General features: G+C 43.4%; 1 protein-coding gene across 2 annotated transcripts in view; it reads left to right on the top strand.

The window, feature by feature from the left end:
• FBXL7 (F-box and leucine rich repeat protein 7) overlaps positions 1-23735 on the top strand; it is a 210035-nt gene that overhangs the window by 11928 nt on the left and 174372 nt on the right. The window contains exon 1 of one of the 2 annotated variants that reach the window (XM_039549712.1): positions 19721-20297. The exons of the other annotated variant lie outside the window; for it this stretch is intronic. Coding sequence (XP_039405646.1) covers positions 20261-20297 — 37 coding nt within the window. The 5' untranslated portion in view covers positions 19721-20260. Of the gene's footprint in view, positions 1-19720; positions 20298-23735 lie in introns of those variants that run through there. 2 annotated transcript variants of the gene reach the window in all.

The following is a 23735-nucleotide window of genomic DNA, read 5'->3' as shown; positions in this document are numbered from 1 at the left end:
TCTCTTCCAGATGAAAAATGTTTTTACTTTTTCCTTTTCTTGTATTCAAAGAGTGTAGAATATTTGAAACAGTTCAATTTTTTCCTATTTATATATTACAAGAAATATTATCTTAATTATTGAAAGAATAACTTAAAAACCAGGCCTTATCTTTTTTGTAGTATCACTTTTTCTCAGAGATATTAATTTTGTTTATTTTTTCTTTTATCTTTTTTTTTTCCCTTTACTTCTTTTTGGTAGGTTTTTGCTCTAAGAGGGTTTTTTGAGCTTCCTTAACCATTTCTTCCTTGCTTGTTCCTACCTACTGAACAACTGTCAATAGTTTCCTAGAAACACGGTTGCCCTAGTGCTTTTCCTGTGCTTATTGCTGGATTTGGGAATTTAAACTCCAGATGTGTAAATCCAATGCCACTTACTACAAAGCAGACCAACTTTTCTTCCCAGTCCTGAGTCTCCTACTGCACATTGCTTGGTGTGGCCAATTATCTTCATACTGAGACCCACATTTGAGTAGCTGAACTCCTCTTGAAATCACAGACTGAGGAGTGTTTCCAAATAAGAAAGAGGTATTTATGTATAAACTGTATATTCCTGAGGGAATACAAACTGGTTTTTTGAGCACAAGCGCGTTGTAGGGATAAGCAATGTCCTGTACAAAGGACCCTCACTGCCTGACCTGCACTTTTCCAAAGTCCAAAAAAGAAAGAGAAGTTTGTGGAATTTATACACCCTGTGGAGTTTGAGTCTGTTGATAAAGAGGAAATAAAAGCGAAGTCTGTGCAATTTTGAGTCATCTGTTCACTGACTGTAAATCTGCAGCAGTCTACTTATCACTGCCACTGAGGCTACAGCAACTCAAACAGGCAAGAGAATACAGCTGCCTGTGCCTGTACACAGAGCCTGCAGATGGGCCAAAAGCTGAACATAAATCAGCAATATAGAGCTGCTGCCTAGAGGGAAAAAAATCCCAATCCAAGGGAGAAATGGAGGGGTGGCTGTGTGCGAAGGAGCCCCAGCCCTGTGCAGGACAGTCAGTTCTGATAAGGTTTTGATTTGGGTATTGTGCCTTGTTCTGGGTGCTGTGCTTAGAGACATTTACAGCTTAGAGAGAGGAAATCTGAGACCACTCATGAGGACAATCAGAGCTCTTAACAGTATTTATCTCAGTGAAGGATGTAATGAAGTGGCTTCTTTCGTCTCAGAGACAGGAAGGAGACTGAGGGAGGAGGTAGGATACAAGTGTTCATATGTGTGAGCACTTCATGTCTGTGGTGGGTAGAGCAAAATCTGCTCAGGTGCAGCAAGGAAGATTCAAGTTTGATATTAGGGAAAAGCTTCTCATGGCAAGCATACGGAAGTACTGGAGAAAATGTCTTCATCACCAAAAGTCTTGCAACTGGATTAGATCAACATGAGCCCAGGACATCTGACATAATCCCTGCTTTTCCCAAGTGATCTTCTGAGACACTCACTAAACTTGAGATTTCTGTAGGAAAATGACCTAGGTTTCCTCTTTCCAAACCTTGCAGTGACATATCCTAAAATCAATGGTACCTACTTAAGCACCCAGTCCTACTGTAATTTGTTAAACATGCCAGGTGGTTTTCTTGTGAGAGCTTCTAAATTTTACACTAACTTCATAAATATCTTACATAAAGATATACAGTCTCCAAAGTTTTAGCAACATCTTCAGAAAGGCTTAAAGTGGGGACAGCCATCCTGAATATGAAAAAGTATATATATATATCTAGATGTAGGTGTAGCAAGTCCTAAGATGACTTGTGAGACCAGTCACTTTCCCTGCATCAACTCATCTGAAATGACAAAGCACTTACAGAAAGCTCTTGACTGTTACCCCTGATTATTTATATTCCCATGCCCTTTTCTGTTTGAATTCAGACTTTTTCTTTTATTTTTGAAGGCAAGAGAGCACACATACTTCAAATTAATAATGATGCAATAATAAAGCTCAGTTGTACTATTCTGACGAACAGGGGGTGTGAGTGTGCAGGGTAAGGAATCCTGGGGTATTTGGGGCACTGTTTTACTAAACTGCAGGGGCCTCACTGTAGGCCGGTAACTCACAGTGCCAGGTCAGTGGTGAGATATCTTCTTTAAGTGTTAGCCAGAATTTGTTGGCAGGCAGCAGGGAAGTGGATAGAGGCCTCAAAGGTCAGATGTTGTTCCAAGTTTGTCACAAGTATGCATTAGGGAACAGCAGTGTGGGGGTGGACAGGGCTGAGATGCTAGATTTAAGCAGTAGACTGGTGCCTGACTCCACCATCATTGCAGACGGGAGCTGGATAAAAGAACACAAAACTACAATGCTGGTTTTCTTCAGACTTTTTAAATAATGAAATAACTCTAGGGCTGCCTGTTATATCAATGTTAACACAGCTCTATCCAGTACAGAAAACACGGTCACAGACTTCAATCGTTTTGAGGCCTGTCTCCTGAATGTCACACAGATTCCTGATGCAGTTGCAAGGAGTACAGATTTTAAGTGCCTATCAAGAAGGGCATAGATTCTCTAAATGCTCTGCAGAATCAGACCAGCTGTGTTTCCCAGTACACTTTCTCTCCAGCAGCAAGGATAACTGTAGTTGCTATTTAATAAGATTGTTCAGCCTTAGTCATTTTCCCTGGTCCATTCCCATTGGATTGCACTGGATCCACAGTTGGATGAGGGATGTTACAGGGTGCATTCCCTCCTGTTCCCTTTCTGTTTACGGACCTACTGTCCATAAATTTGCATGATCCTTTCTGAATCTGACAATGCTGTCTGTCTCCACAATCTCCCGTGTCAGCAAGTTCCACAAAGATGGCATGAGGTATAGTATGATTTTATATCAGAGGGAATCCCGAGCCTGCCTTTCTGATTTTCTTTCTAGGAGTTTTGGTTCCTGCACCATGATCACTTAAAAAAAAGCTTTGAAGCATGTGGGGCTGTGGATGGAGTTTTCTTGTGCATACCTGTAGACTTTTGGCTGTCTACCTGTGGGACTGCGTGGACTTAAAAGCATCCTTACAGCCTTTTATCCACTTTCTTCCATGTGATATATCCTTAAGGTGGTGACTATATTTCACCATGTGGTAATAGAACTAGTTCAAGTATTATGTAAAACTGATACACTCTCATCTTCAGTTGTCTGAGGTTTAGTGTTTAAGCAACAAGTGTTACATGTGCCTATAGCTAATTCAGGTCAGGATCACATCCTTCTGCAGAAAGATGTGTGGTGTAGGATTAGCTATATAATAAGGAAGAAACTACAATGAGTAATCCTGGTATATCTGTACTTTTCCAAGAGGAAGTATTTGATCCGGCGTTCACAATAGGGGTTGAGGATTATTCTCCATATAGACATACCCTTGGCCTCTCACCTATGGGTGAAGCCAGTTCTGTGGAGATCCTGTTTCTACCACTGCCCTGAGTGTCCACAGTCTGTGTGCAGGAGAACCTGGTGTTGAGACAGCCACTGGAACTTCCTGTGGCTCTCACAGATTCTCCTTTGAGAAGGATTTGATCATGCAGGAGTTCCAGCTGATGAAAGAACCATATGGTCCAAGGCTTCCAGAGTTTTTCAGGTAGCTCTTGAGTGTCCACAGGATGTCTTTATGTGCAAAATGTTAAGTCTGTCTTTCTTCTCCTGTAGTGCCTATTGCTATGCAAAGGGGTCTGGACAGGCTGGATCGATGGACCAAGGACAATTGAGGCGCAACAAGGCGAAGTGCTGGGTCCTGCACTTGGGTAGCTGGAAAGCTGCCCATTGGAACAGGATCTGAGGGTGCTGGTCAACACTTGGCTGAACATGACCCAGTGTGTGCCCAGGTGGCCAAGAAGGCCAATGACATCCTGCCCTGGAACAGCAATAGTGTGGTCAGCAGGACCAGGGCAGTGACCATCCCCATGTATTTGGCACTGGTGACGGCACACCTTTTGTCCTGTGTCCAGTTCTGGGCCCCTCAATTCAGGAAGGTCATTGAGGTGCTGGAGCATGTCCAGAGGAGGGCAACAGAGCTGGTGAAGGGTTTGGCACACCTGTCCAGTGAGGAGCGGCTGAGGAAGCTGGGAATGTTTAGCCTGGAGAAAAGGAGGCTCAGGGGGGACCTTATCACTCTTTACAACTCCCTGAAAGTATGGTGGAGTGGGGCAAGCACTGGTCTCTTCTCTCAGGTAACAAGTTACAGGACAAGATGAAATGGCCTCGAGTTGTGCCAGGAGAGATTTGGATTGGAGAGTAGAAAAACTTCTTCACAGAAAGAGTTGTCCAGCATCTGAACAGGCTGCCTAGTGGAGTCATCATCCCTGGAGATATTTAAGAGGCATGTAGATGTGGTGCTTGGGAATGTGGTTTAGTGGTGGACTTCAAAGTGCTGGGTTAACAGCTGGACTCGATGATCTTAGAAGTCTTTTCCAACTTAAATGATTCTATGACACAGAAATGCACTCTGCAGCTCTTCAGCCACATCAAATTTTGTGGCATGGGACTAAAAGAAAAACAAAAATCCTTTGACCTTGCTAATTGAACAAATAGAATTTTCTGTGGCTGACAATATTGCATCATCTTCATGTCATTTTTACAGGACTTTTCTGACTGTAACCACACTGTAAACTATGGCCAGAGGTGCATTTTCAAAGCTCAGATCTGAAGTTTCTAAGTAATTACTTTCCTAAATTTGAGCCTAGTGATGGTAGCATACCATGTATTACTGCAGCCAGAAAAGAGATTAAATCTAAATAGAGATAGGGAAACCCCTCAGCATTTGTTTATTTTCTGCAATAGCTTCTTTTTGACTAATCTGAATAGGTTCATACCTGGAGAACTGGGGTCAGGGAAGCAGGCTATTCTTTTTTTTTTCCTTGCCAACCATTGACAACCCTTCAACAGCTTCCAAGAAGGAAAAAAAATAGAATGTTTAGAATATTAATTTAAAAAAAATATATATCCCTGATCTTTCTGTATGGATTTATCTTTTTCCCCCATGAAGGAGAATCTCTCAAAAGCCTGTAGCATCTCAACAGCAGCTGAGATGGAATATCTTAATTCCTTCAGATGCAGTATCATACATCTGGGGCAATTTTTGAAGTATTTTTTTAAATGTTGAAAGATAGGTGGATGGGTAAGTATTCAGAGGAACATACATATCTTTAAACAGACTTAGAACAAATCTAAAAGGAGTGGTTTTCTGGTTGCTATATAACATGCAGTTATACTTATGCCTATGCAAGACAATATTTTGTTTAACCTTTTATTGATAATTGCTGAAGGCCAAAATAGTAAACTCTTGATTTGCTGCACTTCAGAAAACAACCTTCTCCTTTCAGATGCCTCTGGCAGAAGAGCACAGTTAGTGAAACAGAGCACTGCTGGGTTGAAAATGCTGCCAATGCAGATGACAGCAGCACTTTGTCTCCATGGAAATGCTTCATAGCTTGAGCCATGCCTTGCCCCTTCAGACATGCTTGGTACAGTTCCCCCTGTCCTCCACCTTCTTCTCACAACCTTCCTAAAATGCCTTTCCTGCAAAAGGGAGCAATCCTTTCAATAGAAACTTATAGCTCCACCTATTTCCCTTTTTCTTTTACTTCATTTCAGGTTTTCAATATCTTTTAAGCATAACATACAACATAGTGCAGAACTGGCAATTCTTTCTACACATCTTTAAAAGTTCAGATATTTAAAAGTAAACTTAGTGCTTTCTTTTGTCCATATTCCTACTGCACAAGTCCATAAAAGATGAAGTAAGCTATAGTTGTTGGTGTCTTGAATTTTTTTAATAAGATCATGTCAGGGTATTCCTTCTCCACTTCTCAAAGCCTTCAAACTTACTAGGAGTGTCAGAGAAAAGAAGGAAGTGTGTAATACCAGTTGGATTGCATATTTACAGGTTCATTGTTCTTCTATTGATTTTTATTCTCATTTTTACTTGCTCTCCCTAGCTCCTTGCTGAAATAGCAGAAACATCTGCCTCTTTTCCTTCATGGACGAGAATCATTTATGAGTCCCAGATTTACCAACAGTATCAGTTACTTCCAGCTAACCTCACTCCTGGTTTTCTTAATTACTTTCCATCTGCTTTTCCTTCAGTCATCTTGGTTAGGAGAAAAATGTTGACAATCAACTGACTTAAGTTAGTTATTTATTAAATCAATACATGAATTGTTGGGTTTTTGGTTTTTTTTTTTTTTCAGAAAGCATTATCTTTGAATTGGACACAGTTGAAAAACAAAATGCAACAATTCCAGGACCTGATGACAGAGGGGGAAGTGGTTTGACTTTTTTTTAGCTTTTGTATTTTTCTTATTCTAAACTGACTGGTAGTCTTAGCCACCTTTTAAGCTGAAAGAAGCACAATTTGGATTTGATAGTTGTACACTCAGCTCAAGGAAAAAGTAGAACTCCAGAAGTTGCTGTTAGAAGGAGCTACTGTGGGCAGGCAAGGATAGTCCTACTAGGGTTTGGGGGTTTTGCTCTTGTATTTTGTTTTTTACTTTTGTTTTGGTGAAGTGAACATTTATATTCTTCTTTTCCCATGACTTTTCCCTCTTTTGGCTATGTTGCTCCCTTGGACTCCTACTGGGACAGCAGCATTGAACTTGCAGTGCTGAAAAGATGATTAATGATAGGCAAAACTGTATACAACATGCACTTTATTTGGGGAGGAGGAGCGTGCAGTGAAATCCTGCATTGGAGAATTCTAGGCAAATGGTGTGTGAAATTGTTGACAAATTGCTCTCATTAAACTCACTAAATGAGTGCTTTCATGAGAACATTGGCTTGATATCCCCATGTATAATGTAACTTCTACTTGAAATTGTGTGTGCTGCTATTCTTATCTTTTAAACCCTTGTAACAGCTTTAATGTCTTGATAAAGCCAACCATTGTAGCTGTCTTCACTGCTCAGTACATGGGATGTGAAGGGAAATTGCTGAGGGTGACTTCCATAAGTGGTTTTGAATTATTCATTAATTTATTACTACCATTTTGAACCCGGTCACTAGAGTTCATAAGTGCCAAGAAATGGATTTAGAAATGCTTTAAGTTCCTCAGAGTCTTTAACTTGATCCCTGTCAATGAAAGGATCAGCAAAAAGACAAAAGTCACAAAAGCATCTATTTTAGGAAATGCAACTCTGTATTCTGTTTAGCCTTGTTAATGGTTGAAAGCTTCCAGAAAAATTAAGTCTTAAAGATAATGGTGTTTGTTGATGCAGGACATTTACCAGCATTTGAGTAAGGTCAGTGTAGACTAGGCACTTGCCTTACCAAATTGAATTCTGGCCATCAGCCTAAATATGCCTGGTTGGGCAAGGAATGATATGTGAAGCCATCACAGGGAGAACTACACAGACTACCGAGACCTTCAGAGAGGAAGGTCAGGCCATGGCCTAGTGCCCAGGCTTGTACCACACACAGCGTGTGCTTGTTACCAGGCTTTAGTGTGGTAAAAGGGAAAGTATCCATGCAAAAAGCTACCACTGTTAGCTGTTACCTTTAATTAAGCAGTTGCTTTAGCTGCTTCAAAGGCCTGGGAGATAACAGCCAATCCATATTGAAAGATGATCCATGTGATGAAATGTTGAAAAATCTCTGTTCTAAACCAAACTAAACTTATACCCTGCAGAAAAATGACATAAGTATAGATATAAAGCTGCACGTGTCAGCTGACACGTTTTCTGGGGCAGTGTTTGTGTCAGCCCATGCAGGAGAAGATGCCATCCACATCATCAAGCATTTTCTTCTTGCCTTCGCCACCCTGGGAGTCCCTGAAGAAATCAAAACGGATAATGGGCCTGCCTACACCTCTTGTAAGTTAAAAGATTTCTTCAGCCAATGGGGAATAAAACACAAGACAGGCATACCTAGCAACCCCACAGGACAATCCATCATAGAAAGGACCCACCAAACCCTCAAAAGAGTCCTCAACCAGCAATGGAGAGAAACAGAAATCTTGTCTCCTGTTGAAAGACTCTGTAAGGCTCTCTATGTCATTAACTTCCTAAATGGTACATCGTCAGAGCCTGACCCCCCAATACTCCGCCACTTCTCAAATTCAACTCAAGCTAAGCTCACAGAGAAACCACCAGTGCTGGTGAAGGACCCTGAATCACACCAGGTCTCTGGGCCTTTCCAATTGATTACCTGGGGGAGAGGCTATGCCTGTGTCCAGCTACAATCTGGCCCGAAGTGGTTCCCAGGAAAAAGCATTAAACCATACTTAGGCCCTACAAACACTGCTACCACAAACACCAAGAACTCTCCTGAGACAAATACAGGACCTCCCCAAAACCAGACCAGCTCTGCATGGAGACGAAGATGTCGCCGGATGCCCACCAACCAGGAAAAAGATCGTCCCACCACATGGCAGCAGACGAAACAGAAAGCTGAACAAGAAGCTATGGCAAAAGTCAAGCCATAGGCCAGACACAGCCTGAAAAACTGATCCTTAGTTTATATGTTATCACCCCTTGTTACCCCAAAATATCCCCTTCCCTCAACCCTTGTCAAACCTCCTTAAACCCCAAAACTTCCCTTCTCACCACAAAGCTAACAAATCTCGCTTATATTCCCTCTCAGAAGCCCCATCCCTGTCCAAAGATGAAATTTATCTACTTTGGTGCTGTCCTCACCGCTGCCTCGATGTTCTTCTCCATACCACATGCCTTCAGCTGGCTTGTCCCACAGCCTAGCCATAATGTTTGGGTGACCCTAGCAAAGACACTCAATCAAGACAATCTGTGCCTGTCCATGGGCAGCGTAGACAACCCACTCTCTACGTGCCTGGTAGGAATTCCTTTAGTAGCAGATGATTGGCCCATCACTAACTCAGAGCTCCTCCGCACCACAGGTAAGAGGCCCAACCCAGCAGACACTTGGGATGAGTGGACAAAGATTCTGCCAAATGCTCGAGATGAACCCCAAGAATTAAACCTGCTGGGATCCTCCAAAGCAACATATTGTGTCAAATTTTATTTTAGACTGCAAAGCCAATGCTGGCCAGGGATTGACCAAGCAAAAAACACATACAGAAAAGACATATCACCATTTAGCAAAGCCTATAATAGTCAAGATTGGTGCAATTACACCAGCCACGTACTCTCTGTGTCCACTCTCCACCCAAAAGTGTTACCCTGGGGAGTGTTTCTTGTGTGTGGTGACAGAGTATGGGCCGGGATCCCCTCACGCCTCCAAGGAGGTCCCTGTAGCCTTGGCAAGCTTTCTACCCTCACCCCAAATATCACATTATTACATAACTGGAGACAAACAGACACATTAACATGGCAAAAGAGATCCTTTGCTGAGTTTGACAAAAGTTGTGACAGCCACATTTACAATTGGAATAAGGCAGGACAAGTTGCAGCTTCCGTGTTCACCCCTTGGTTAGCTGCACTCAAGGCCCTTGGGGATATCAATCACCTAGGGTGTTGGCTAAGCAAACAGGCCAATGCGACATCTGCCGCCTTGAGCGATCTTTTAAGAGATGAGGAAACTACCAGACACGCAACCCTACAGAATCGAGCAGCAATAGACTACCTACTGCTTGCCCACGGACATGGCTGCCAAGACTTTGAAGGGATGTGCTGCTTCAATCTTTCTTTGCACTCAACATCCATCCAGGCAAACATCCAGAAACTACAAGAACTAGTAAAAGACCTAAAAGTAGATAAGAGCCTGGGTCAATGACCTTTTTGGACGATGGGGAATAACAGGATGGATTGCATCTTTGATTAAGGGAGCTTTGTGGGTATTCATTGTAATTATCACTGTGTTACTTATGTTCTCTTGCCTCCTACGTTGCTGCAGAAAGGCTGCTGGGAATGCCTTTTTAGTAAATACAGAAGGGGGAGTTGTGGGGTATGCCCAGCCCCTGCCCTGGAGGGATCTCTGCTGAGGTAAGAGATTTTGTAATTGCCCAGCAGGACTCCCTGGAAAGGCAACCACTTCTTTGGTCACGGCGAGAAAAGACAGACCCACAATCCTTTAGGAGACCCTATGCAGATCTTCCATAACCCATTGGCCTTTACCCATCCCAGATTCTCTGTAACCCATTGGTCCTCACCCATCCCCTGTATGCCTATAAAAGCAAGCCCTCTGGCCCCTGTGCAGAGTGAGTTCTCATCCCTGGCTCCCCCCTTTGCCGGAGGGGACCAACAATAAAGCTACCTTCCATGCGGAACCAGCCACGTGAGCCTCTCGTCTCTCTCTCTGGTCTGGCTTGGCCTAGAGGCTGCCCTGTAGAGCTGAGCTGGAATCACAAGCTGACAATCACTAAAGAGCTGACAGCCTCTGCAAGGGCCCTCCTGCCAGCAGCTGAGGGAAGATACCGGGCCTCGGGAAGGTGATTCCTTTCGGGACCATCTCTCTGGACTGGTCACCTCTTCCTGGGTCAGAGCCACTGACCCCATCACCAGCTGTAATATAAAGCTGTCTTTGTGTTGAAGACTGATGGTAATTTTGAAGAGGAATCATAGTACGGATATATTGTTGACTACTGATCTACTTGGGGTAAAACCAGATGTGGCTGATCCTTCTTAGACTGTACCATGAGAAGAGCTGCCCAGTTTCCCACATTCAGGGAAACTTCAGATGAGCTCCATCCCTTTGCAAAACTGTTTTCCTGAATATGGTATCTCTCTGATGTAAAAATCTAGAATCTAAAATCTATTCTGTGGCTATGATATGCTGAAGCTAAAGCTTAGGTGGTAGGTTGCACTCTGCATTGTCATCAGGTGTTCGTCTGAGCAAAGTTTTGGGGTAATGAAATGGGTGGACTCCTCCTGGAGCCATTGGGGAGGGGGAGGTTGTGTGGTGAAGAGTCCCATAATATGGAAGTATCAATGAAAGTCAGATGGAAAAAGTAATGCTTCAGCTCTTGGCTCACTTTGTAGTGAGACCACTATTATATTTCTCTTAACTGCAAAGGACATGCACAAGAGATTTAATATGTATGAGCAAAAATCTTTAGAACAGTAGATCTGAATGTTAAAAAGGAAGCAATGGTACCTTGTTTCTCAGAAGCAATCCACTGGTTTAGTTGAGCCAGAAATTAACCTGCTAAATGATGTCTCATAAAATTTCTGGAAATATTAAACACATGCTAATTGTGCTGGCTTTACATGTGGATACTCTCTTTACAGTGAATTCCCAAATTAGTCATAGGCACATGTGTCCTGGTTCTGGCTAGGTAAGGGTCAATTTTTCCTGGAAGTAACCAGGAAGGGCATGGCCAGGATGCTGAGGTTGTTCTACAGCACCTCACATCATGTTCAGGGAGTGTAGTGGGGAAGGGGTCCCTCCTGGTCATGTAGAGGGACATGAGTTGTGGGGGTAGCATTGTGTTCCTCGTGGTGAGCTCTCATGTGGGAATCACTCTCCTCTTGTACACTCTGTTATTAGTACTGCTGCTGTTTTGCTCATTTCTTATCTCATTGCTGTTTCCAGTAAATTGTTCTTATCTCAGCCCATGATCTTTACCTTTTGGGTCTCCAGTTCTCCTCTCCAGCCCTCTGCAGGGAGGGAGAGGAGAGAGCGAGCAAGCAGTGCATGGTTTGGAGCCCTTCATTGGGAACACTATATTGGGGAATACTATTCCTAAACCACGACAATATAAGACAAGGCAAGGTGTGTGGGGGGGATGAAAACTGGAGGGAACCTTTTCACTGAACATGCTGCATTGCATGATAGAATGACTCCGCTGGGACATTTGCCATCCACTGGGGCATTTGCCATAGGCAGAGAATCTTGGTCTCTTATGTGGAAAACCTCCTAGCAGAGCATACAAACAAGACTGTCCTGTTGTGAGGGGAAGTACACATGCTCTTCATGGGCTGATACTTGAACTGTTCTTTTGCATCTAGACAGCTGCCATCAGTGTCCCCTGCAGGTTCACGGCTGATGTTCACACCTTATCTTTTTTTCAACATGTGAATGCTGATGTTTACATAGACACGCACTTTTCCTTCACTGTGGCGCAGTAGTCCAGCCTGCAGCACTGAAAGAGCTTCTTGTGCATGCTTCTTCATGCATCCATTTTTCTCAGCATACCACACTACTGTTTACAAACCAAGTTCTGGTTCTTGGTTAAGAGTGCAGGATGTGGTGACAGTGGTATTAGTGTTACTGACAACGGGGTCACCATTGGCTGGCTTTGCCTTTGGGAGAAGGCACACACAGCTTGCTCTCAGTGCGTGCAAGCTGCCTCAGAAAAAACCTAGTTCAGCTCCATCTGGGAGTTGAGTGACCCAGTGACTGGGCAAGATATGATTCTGCCAGGCCCATGAGGAGATCTAGGGTCAGCAACGTGACTTTTTTTCCCCTCACTAAACCTTGTACAGAGCTGTCTGTGAATTCTTCACTGAAAACTGAGGAAGTCAATCTAAGCTTGGAAGGAAATCCAGGCTGGCTGTGCAGGGAGTGACACCACCAATGGAAAATAGGACATTTTAGCTGCAGGCTGGACAGCTCAGGTGTGATGTCTGAGAAAGTTCTGAAACACAACAAAACCGTCTGACTGAAACTTGGTGAAACTCCCTTTAGCATGGCTAAATTTTGCTGCCTCTCCTTACGAAAAGAAGAAAGAACTGGGAGGGAGTTCATCAGGGCTGAACAATTCAAGAGCCACTGTGAATTTTATTAGAATGTTTTGCATTAACATCAGTCTGAGGCAGAAGAATGGAACTGGCAGCAGCAGTGGCCAGAGACCAGAAGAAAATTGGTTCAGGGAATACTCACAAAGACTGAATGTAGAAGGAAGTTAGTGGAGATAAGTGTTGAGGAGAAAAATTCTGTGGAAATGCAAGAGTGTGCTTTGGAGGTAAGACCGTAGAGGCAGGAAGAAGGGAGGGAAGGCCAAAGGGTGAAAGCAAGCTTTTTTGAGTGAGGTGTCTGGCATACATGGGACAGAAGAAGCTGAGACTACAACTAGCCAGACGGGAAGAAAGGATGTGAAATGAGGCTTTGGTGTGCATGTGGTGTGGCACTGTTTGTGGGGGTGGTGGTCAAAGCAGAAGAAACTGTGCTTATGGAAGTGCAATGGTCAGAAGAAGCCTGGTCTAATGGAGTGTCCTTTGTCCAGCACCCTGTGATCCTGCAACACCTGCTGCTTCTTGAGAAGATACACCTCACTCATACAAAGCTTTGTCTTTCCCCAGTTTTGATTCCTGCAGGTTGTTTCTAGACAGGGGTTTCCAGAGTTTGTCCACATCCCTGTGTAGGGAGTGCCCACAGTGTGGAGGTCTACTATGAACATCCCCAGCACAACCCTCAGCCTGCTCTGTTTGTCACTGGAAGGAAACCTGGCCACGCCAGGAAAGAAGGCCACAACTTCTTTCCGAGAAGCATAGACAACCATGGTGCTTGGAAAGTCTTATGTTTCCATCAGTACTTCTCTTAGTCCAACTAACAGCCCCCTGTTTAGCAGAGTTCAGGCTTCCAACCCTGAAAATCCTTGCAACAGATGTCAATGTGATGAGGCAATGTATCTTAAGTTCATTCTTTGCTCAGTTTTTGGAGATTGCACCAGCCAACACTGGTTTTTAAATCAAATGAAAAACCTCTATGTTAAAATTGCAAGGTCAGACATAAGCTGTGAAATGCCAGAATTAATTTGGCTTCCACAGTCCCACTATGTCTCATTGTGCCTATGCATTAAAATGCCACAATTTGCATGATTGCAAACTGCTTCTGGGACTGAAGTGGTTTTGCAGTGTTGGCTGAAGGCCTCAGCTTTGTCTGTTGTGGAAGGTGTACTTGGGACAAGGCAGGGGAATTCAGGATGGTGGTTCTGGAGCTATACACAGCCTTCATTCCTGTGTTTTCTAACACTTGAGACTTAGGAGCTTGGCTTTTCAAATTCACTATTCTTTTCAACAGATTTTACATGTAATGTAAAACATGTTTCAACACAGTCTGAACTTTATTTATTGCTTTTGTTGTTGAAGAAGGGAAAAATCAGATCCTAGTGAGGATTTTCTCCTGTAAAACTGAAAAAAAAAATCAGCAAAAATGTCTTAAAATCTCAGGTTGGTTGAAAACTTTTAAAGATTTGAATTAGTTGAAGTTCCGAAAGAAGTTTAAAATAAAACCGGATCTTTATTTGATAGAATTGCCTGTACTTCATCTGGTCTGTGATCCCATCAGACAAACCTATCAGAACATAAACTCATCTTATCCAAAACGTCCTAGAACTTGAACATGACCTCAATTGAGTGCATTTCAACCAGACCTATTGAAGTCATTGTGGGACCAGAGCCTTTGCTTGGCTGGAGCAGCCTGACCTCATGCAAGTGGATGCTAAGAGAGTTCTCAGCCAGGAGAACAGGCTCTACTTAAAGCTGCCCCTTAAAATACAATCCGAGCTATGCTTAGATCCTGCAGCTTTTTAGCCATGTAGATCAAGCCACTCATAATGATACTGAGGCTACTAATGAGAAAATGGCACATACTCTGAGATCACAGGGCAATAACTTTTATGTATAAAGATGAAGATAATCTAGACTTTTTCTTTCTTTAGGAGGTACATAGAATTAATGGATCATTTTCTAGTTAATGAAACAATATGCTTTTGATAATGGTTTTAAGTTGCCAGCAACATATTAGTCAAATTTCTTTTGGATTCTTTTTCCCTTTACAATGCCCAAAAGCAGTCAACACAGATATTATCATGAAGCATTCACAAAATATATGCAGCCCTATGAACATGGTGATGTAAGAGTAGACTTAATTAGAAAAATATCACTTGGCTTCTGCTGTCATTAAAAGGACACAGAATTTTTTAACATTTTATTTAAATTCAAATTGTGAAATAAAATGCTTAAAATGCTCAAGGAAGGAAAGGAAAGGAAAGGAAAGGAAAGGAAAGGAAAGGAAAGGAAAGGAAAGGAAAGGAAAGGAAAGGAAAAATCAGAGCTTCTTTCACCAAATAGGAAACTAATCCTAGATTTGCTGCTGGAATTTTAAGACCTGAAATACAAATGGCTTTTAAATTGAACTTTGACATAAGGCTACTTTGAAGTAGCTGGAGGTTTTTGATATTTGTTTATTCTTTCTTTCAAAGAGGAAAACTTGGACTAAAACTGAAGGAAAAAACCTTACCAAAACAACTGTGGCAAAATTTTCAAAGCCAAATTATTTAGTCCTGGAATTGCTGTGACGATACCTTATGGAAATAGTTCTGCTGCTTTCAATTTTTTAAATTTTATTTTTTTAATCCAGAACCCTTTGTTTGGCTTCTTCTTCTAAAATCGTTGTGGTTTTGTTCATGAAATAGAAAAATGGTACATCATGAGACATGTAATGTACCACAGAGGGAGGCCCATAATGAATAGAGATGTAATACAAACATTCCCGGAAATGACTGTAGCAACACATCCAAATAGAAATATTTTGGCCCATAGCTTTCTTATTTTTCCTCAGTTTTAATAATTTCTAAGTTCCTCTTGCTGGGACAGGATACAAGTCTAAGAAAAATGCACTGATGTCTCCTTATGAAGAAGGAAAGCGTAGGAAGGCACATCTCATATGGAACAACAAATCTTTCTGTCTTGCAAAACCAGCATTTGATAGTACTCCATCTCCTTCCCTCTGAAGTGGGTGTGTACTGCTTGTATTAAGAGGCAAAACCACCAAAAGTTGTTGTTCTCCTTACAGAAAGCACTGCATCGCCTTTGGATCATTGAAAAGATGGCAGAACTGATGCGCTTTCAGATTCTTTGCACCATTTTGAAGGTGGAAGTGTCTTAAAGGGTTATTGTAAACAGCTTCACATAGGAGTTTTATGATATGGTTCAGACAGCTTAATTCAGTCACAGCCAAGAGACTCCTACCAGTCCTTTGTACTTATATATAAATATACTATGTAGTTCAAGCTGGAAAATTGCGATGTATAAGGTATGGACCAACTAGATTGCCAGGAGAAAAAAAAAAGGAAAAAAAACCTACTACAGAACTTTGCCAAGAATGAGTGAAACATCCCTGAAATTGTTGAAAGAAAATATCTTCTAAGTCTCATGTGCAGGCACCATAAGGTTACTAAGTCCCAAACCATATGTCTGAACATAATAGGCCTCCCAGGGTCCCACAGTGCATCCCACAATGAACCAAGGGTTTGGTAAATATGGAAGGGCTGTAAGATGACTCAGTCCAAGCTGGAACTTGTAGGCCCTCTTTGAACTTGCATTTCCTAACTTCTCTGCTCATGTTGATGTTTTTGGGCTTATGAAGCTCCAAGTTTGAGTGTCCTAATGCCTTTCATGAAACAGTTACCCATTGTCAGCAGCATCATCTGTGATGGATACATTTCTGGCAACATTTTAATGTCTTTATTAACAAAATGAGTTTGGTGCTTTTTTTTGTCCCTGTGTTTGTCCCTGTGTTCTCTACCTCGTTCTCTTGTAGAAAGAGTGTAACAAAATGTGCAGCAGCAATATTCAGTCCTTCGTCAGAAAGCTGTATTCAAATTTCCTAGACCAAGACCTTCTTTCCTCTCTAGACTTTTTCCCCCATGTGGTTTTTTTTTTTGTTTGCTTGTGTGTTTTGCTTTGTTTGTTGGTTTTTTTGTTATTTTTGTTTGTTTGTTTGTTTTATTGGTTTTGTTTTTCTTTCCTTTTGGTTCTGGTCATGGTGGAATATTCCTGGGAATTATGTCATAAACTTGACAGAATGGTAACATGTCTGTCTAATATCTTTATTCGTTACAGTGCTCCCTAAACAGTTGAATTTCCTGTCTCACAAAGCACCAGCCTATGCTGGTTTTGATAAGCAAAATTACCCCTTGGCAAAGGAAGTAATTTCAGTTGTGGTGCATCAGATGTTGAATTTGGAGGGAAACTGCTATATTCCTTATCAAGGAGACTTTTTTTTTCCTGAATGATGTAAAATTATTTACATACAGCTATGTACTTGGGTCTGTGTGAGGTGATGTTTCCAGCCAGTCTGAGAAATTTCTCTCTTACATGTCAAAAAATTTGCACAGCTTTCTAGGAGTTAGGAGTGGGATCATTTGCCTTCCTAGTCCTATGACCCATGCAGGAAAACTTTCAGGTTGTTGACTGCCACGGGATGCAGAGCACACGGTGTGACACAAGGAACCTCAGGAGTCGTTTCCAGTGGGTCCTCCCATCGCTGTATTTCAGGCTAGAATTAAGCACAGCTGTGCTGCACATGGAGCAGGGACACGTCTTGTTTTCAGCCTGCATGTGCTCTCCCACAGCTGGGGACTAATGCTGCCCTGTGGTACTGGCAGGGACGATGGTGTGGCTGGGTGTGCTGGCCCACAGCCGAGTTGGGTGGGAGGGCTGAGTGACAAAGGTAGGCTGCTGTGCTGTAGAGAGCTCTATATTTTTTCTTTACCATCCTACTTTGCCTAGGCGAGTTCCTAGCAAGCATTTGGGGTGTGTTTTTGAAACTCGCACAAGCCACACAGCAGGAAAAGAAGTGCTTGGTTGTATGTGTTTGTTGGTAGTCTGTGGGCCCATATGTGAGCAGATATTGACCTTGCCCCACAACCATTTACTGTCTTACAGAAGGCAGACTGCTCCCCCATTCCCCTGCCCTGCCCCTGAACAGGAAACACTCTAAAAGAAAGTAGAGGATGTTAAAAGCAGACACTTGTGTCAAGACACAGTACTAAGTTTGTTTAATATCAGTGCTTAGAAATTAACCTTTGATTACAGAAACCTATATTTTTAGACTGATTAATATTTTGTTTCAAAGGACCTAGGCTGGTCATTTGATGTGTCTGACCCCAGAAGGCACTGTTTTCTTAGAACTTCACTGATTTTTGAGAATTGAAGGGTGTGTGTAGCATTGTATTGTAGTATTCAGTATTGAATCAGGACCAAAACTTTTTTACAAGGAGAAAGTTAATGATGGGTGTCCAATGGGATTAGAGCCTCATAAACATTGCCTGATTACTTGTCAGTCATCTGTGGTGCTGGTACCTATTTCAGCTTCTGGTAATTAGCCCACCTCTTAATGAAAATACACTTCTTTTTTTTTTAAATTAACCCCCTCATCCCCAAATCTTCAGGTTTTAGACACCTTTTCTGTAGCTATGTCAGTGCTGATACTTATGCCTCTGCCATTTCATATGCCGTTTGTATAAGCTGACAAAGACACAATTAGCTCAGAATTATTTGTACATGCAGTAATTGTCTTGTGGGTGTTGTGACATGTTTAGGAAGACAGGCTTTTTCATACATATGATCACAGGGAAAACTGCTCAACTCATGGTTTTAATCAAATCAGCGTTAAAGTGGTTTTGTCTTTTTAACAAGGACATGCTGACCTGGCTGATGGTCAGTATGAGTAAACACCAATCATAGATACTTGCAAAATATTAGTAAAGAGCTTTGAAACTAATCCTAAAAAGTCCTAGTCTCAAACATGTATTGCTTTGGGCAGCCCACTCCCCAGGCTGTGTGGGCTGCAAGCTGACAGCCCTCTTCTCGAAGTGTGGGTTCCCCTGCTCCCACACACATCCTGCAGGTTCCTGTGCAACCACATTTCAGGTATGGTAACATGTACTGTGCTGCTCCCTGTGCTAACATAGGCGCCACAAGACCTCCTGCACACCTGGGGTGGGGATCCCTGCTTGTTACACCCTGCCCTGCCACCAGACAGAGAGCCAGCACCATCAGGCCAAGGCAGAGAGATACCAGCACCAAACCAGGACTGCCTGCTCCAGTGTCTCTCTCCACCTATCACAAACTTTCATCCTTCTTTTTCACTTTAAAATCTGGTTCTTTCCCAGATAGCCTTTGATAACACCCGATTACCACTTAATCTGGGTAACAGTTGCATGGAGCAAATTTAATTGATGTTTTTACCTAGCCCATTGGGGCTAGGTATCCGCTTGGGACTGGCAGTTTTTGTATTAACCTGGTCACGTGCAGTTTATCCTCACTCCCATTTGACAGCATCTCTTGTTATCCAGCCCCTTTTGCCAGGCAGAGGTGGTGTGGGCTCTCATGCAGTAGTGAGATTGAAATCCTTGCTTCCCAAACCTGTTGTTTGCATGGGCTGCACTCGGGAAAGGCACTTACCCCATTAACGACCTCCACTATCCCAGTGGTCCCAGTGGTCTTGAGAGTCTAAGAGTGTGTCTTTTAGGATTAAAGAAGCAGAAACTGTTTTTTAAGAAAGCTGAATTAAACAGAAACATCTCATCCCAAGGGATGAGATATATCCCTATGGGATACCTGAAGAACTAATTTGGGGGATGTTCAACATTTGGATATTTTTTCTTGGATGTGGCGGTAAAGGCTGGGAGTGATTCACTGGAATTGAGTGACTGTGGGAATACCATTTGCAAGGAGAAAATAGCACGAACTCCGGAGTAGCTTCCTCCTACACACGGTGACTTTCTGTCAGCCCCTGCGAGTTGCACGGGGTCGGGGGTGCCGCGAAGGTGCAGAGCGCCTGCCCTGCCCGTCGGAAGGACACCCGGGCAGGGCCGCCCTGGGCGGGTCTCTGCGAGCAGCCCCCGCACCATCCCCGCCGGGCGCTCCCGGGTTGCTCTGTTGGACAGCGGGGGGACGCAGGGGGGCAGCGGCCGCAGGAGCCCCGTGCCGGGCGCTGTGTCTTTAAGGGCCGGGGCCGGCTCCGGGCTCCATCCTCCCTCCATCCCCATCCCCTCCCTCCCCCGGCCCGTCGGCGTTGGGCGCCGGGAGGAGGCGCCTGCCGCTAACAAAAGTCTGCGGCGGAGGCTCCCTTTCCTCCCGCCCCGGGCAACAAGTGGCTGGCGGCGGCCTCCCGGCGGAGGCGGCAACAGCGGCCGGGCTGCGAGGAGGAGGAGGAGGAGGAGGTGGAAGGCGGAGCGGCGCTGAAGCATCGGAGGAGCCGAGCGCCCGCCGCGGGGCGGTGGAGCCAGCGCCCGGAGGCCGTCCCGCCCGTCCTGCTTGTGGATTATAACTGGAGCCGCCTTCCTTGTCCTGACACCCCGGCTGGAAACCGGGGCGGGCAGGGCCCACCGATACATCGCGGTTTTGATTCTTTCACTTTTAAAGTTTTTGGGTTTTTTTTGTTTTGTTTTTGGGTTTTTTTTTTTTTTTTTTTGTGAGGTGGGGAAGGGAGGGTGTCGGCCACCCGAGAAGAAACGGAGGAGGTTGTAAGGTTGTAAGGCTGCTTTGGACATGTCGCCGTGAAAACTTCTGGGGGCTGTTCCCCGCCACTGCCCCAGGGCTGCTCCCCGTCAGCCCCGCGGTAGAGATGCTGAGCGGCGGGCGTGGGAAAGCGGCGACGAGCATGAAGGCGGCAGGATGGGCGCGAACAATGGCAAGCAGTACGGCAGCGAGGGTGAGCTGGGAGGGCCGCAGGAGGGGTGCTGGAACAGCGGCGGGGTCCTCCTGGCCGGGAGGGGGTGACCGGGCGAGGGGCGCCGCGGCGGGGTCCTCCTCTCCCGGCCGGGACGACCCCCGCCCGGATCCGCGATACAATCCTTGGGCTCCCGCTGCGCCCCTTAAAAACACCCTTAATGTTTAATGATTTTTTTCACTCGATAGGAGTTTAAGTGCTGTCTCAGCTCAGGATGTCGCGGCAGCGACGAGACTTGCTATTCGAAGGCAGCTCGGGAGTTATGGCAGCGGAAACTTTGCTAAAAAACTTGTAGAGCGCTCTTTGTAATCCTTTTCTGCTCGTCTTTATATCCCAGGATCCTTATATTATGCAGTATGGCATATGACTGCTTCCTGTCTGAACAGAAAGAAAGAAATTAACCCCGGCAATGGTTGGGGGGAGAGTTAATGTTCTCCAGCTGTTATCCATAGATTGTACTCCTGCAATTTCGCTTCAGTGAAACTTTAGTGGGTTTGGTTTTAGATAGACAGGGTCTGATTCGTTCTTGTGGAAACCTATTAGTCTCGCTGGAGTTGCATCAGGGATGAATTTCAGCTGCTTTGCTTCTGGTGTGAAGGACTACTGGAACAGTCAGCTGGTGTTAGACAAACCAATGGCAAGTACAGAAAGTTTGTCTTCCTGCCAGCTAGTTTTAAGCTTTCTTTAACTTTTAGCTTTCTTCTATATATATTGCCCTCCAAGTATTTAGCTAACTCTGTAGGATATATGTCTTACCCTTGGCGTATTGGGCAAGCATATAGGATCTCCACCACCCCCTTTTTTTTGTTGTTGAGGGTTTGTAGGTGGAGCGAGGGAGATGATCTTGTGGTCTGCTCCATTCTTTGGGAGTCCAGACGGCAACTGCCAAAGAATACACCTCTCACATCCAAAATATGCATGAAGATTGTGTAAAGGAAAGGGGAAAGACGCCACTTCTAGAGCAGATTCTGCAGTTCCTTTCATTTACTGCCAAATGAGCTCTGCTTTCTGAAGAGTTGATGAAGTCAGATGCTTTAAGCTATTCTTCCTGTTGTGGGGTTTCAGTCAATTGATAGCATTGCTAGAATAACTCCTGCATAAATGGGGTGAACCTGGAAGTTGCAATCAAAGCCTCTTTGGATCCCTCCTGAAAGGGGAAATCTTAGTTTTTCACCAGAGTTGAAAGGGTCATTGCTGATAGTTCTGGTCACTTGCAAAAAATCATGCTGCTGGGGGGTATTTACCTCAATGACAGGAAGGCATGGATGCATGCCTGAGCTTTCTTGTGGATTCAGAGGACTGACTGCTTCAATAAATGTACAGTTTCTGGGGAGGAATGTGACTGACACTGAGTCTTTTGCAGCCCTCAGTGAAGGGAAGGAGAGCTTAACTGTTCCGGAATTACCTGATAGGCACTGTGAGGAAGAGGAGGATTAGTGCTATTAGGGTGTTCTTAATTAGTTCGTCTCTCTCCTACATTCAGAGTGGAGATTGGATCCTGGGAGTGCAGACTACATGTGGCAAAATAATCTTTGCAGTACAGACCATTACCTGTGTTGAGAAGTAGGTGGAATAGTGGTTTAAAATTAATATAAATTTTAAAAATCCCCAAACCCCATGACCAAAACTTCATCATTAATGTGCCTCATAGATCGTGTTTCCTGGTAACTTCTAAGCGTCATCAGTTACAAAGAAACTTGGAGAAGCACTCATGCTACATTTTCCCCTGAGTGATACAGAGGAGAACAAATCTAAACCTGATAAAGGAAGGCCTTTTTTTTTTTTTTCCCATAAACTACTGGAGCTTTTGGTGCCTTTGACAAATGAACCACTTAATTGCTGTAAAAAGTTGCTTTTTAGTAGGATGTGATTGTGCTCCCGGGTGGAGGGGTAACACCAATTGCTGTGTACTTTAAAAGCAACCTGAATATTTGTTTGGAAGTTCATGGAGTGGTGCCTGTGGTACACAGTTTTCAGCCTGTTGGGCTTTGTAGGCAGATGCTGTTACCACGGTGTGTCATTTTAGGGGTGGAGAAAAGTACCTTAGCTTAGCTGAGCTTCTTGAATGCTGTTTTCCCATTTGCTGCTTGCTGATATCTTAGGTGAGATTTCAGGAAGACAACTGCAAATGATTTTTAAAATGACTGGGTTTTTTCACATAGCCTTCCTTCCTTTCTTCTGTGGAACTGCAGAACTTAGTGAATTTGCCCAAATTGGTTCTCATCTCAATATTGAACAGATACATTAGGGCAAGGATAATTCTTGCTCAAGATACCACTTCTAAAATAGAGAGCTATTATGACCAGGAAATCTGGTGTTGCATGGACTGCTACATTGTTACACTTATCATTAATACACTTCTTTTAAAATTCACATCAGTGCTGTGTATGTAATAATCTCAGGCAGCTAAGTGTTTGTGACTGACCACATAAACTGCATTGGGTTGCATTTATTTAGTTGGTTGGCCAAGGCTTTATTGCATGTGATTTTATTGGAAGCTACAATTGTCATGTTAAGATGCACAGGACAGTTGGATGTTTGAGGAGTCTAAATTAGTATCGAGTTTGGTGAATAATTGACAGTGCCTTTGAATGTATTTGTTTTCCATTAATTTAATTTTCTAAGGCTAAAACTTGCTCTGAATGAAGCTTAAATGTAAATAAAATTGCTTATCTGAAAAATCATGCCATGCAGATGGGATATGAATGCAACACTCATTTAAAAATTTGTAACATAATAATACATAAACAAAACTTTGTTTACAGGAATTTACCTATTTTAAAATGTCAACTATTAAATACAAGTTTACTTTTCTAAGTTTTCATTTGGACTTTTAAAATGATTTTTATAAGGGTGATTATTCCTGGAAATCTGTTTACCTGAAAAATATGTGGAGGTTGAGATTTCAGGCTTGTTGTAGTATGCTGTAGATTCAGACTGAAGTGTTAAAGTTTGGAAGGAGTCTTTCTGAATGTGTTTCAGCAGTTGTGTTTGAACAGTGTTGTTGATGATAATAGATAATAATAGATCACTGGAGCAAGAAATCCACTTTATCATGGAGCAGAACTTGTAGAGTTTTTGCCTATGCAGTGGAATCACCAGTTACCTTAGCAAGAGTCTTACTGCTGTCTTTCACTTTCTTGCCATGGGGATAAATCATTCTTCTTTCTCTCACTTATTTAGCTCTTTGCTTGTTTTTAAATAAGAGGAGGCCTTGTGTCTGATAGTGGATGGAGCAGTCTTTTGTTGTAGAAGCTACCAAAAGTCAGGTGTATTTAAGGACCTCTCTTAAAATGTAATGCTGTGGCAGCTGACCAAACAAGACCCTACTCATCATCACAGATGAGTGGACTGAATCGAAGGATGTTGCCCTTTAGCTATTGCCAAGTTGATCAGACACCTTGGCAGTGTTTCCTTGTA

Source organism: Corvus cornix, chromosome 2 (assembly GCF_000738735.6).
Source record: "Corvus cornix cornix isolate S_Up_H32 chromosome 2, ASM73873v5, whole genome shotgun sequence".
Taxonomy (NCBI): Eukaryota; Metazoa; Chordata; class Aves; order Passeriformes; family Corvidae; genus Corvus; species Corvus cornix.
Note: the sequence above shows the minus strand (reverse complement) of the source record. Positions and strands in the feature narration are given on the sequence as shown.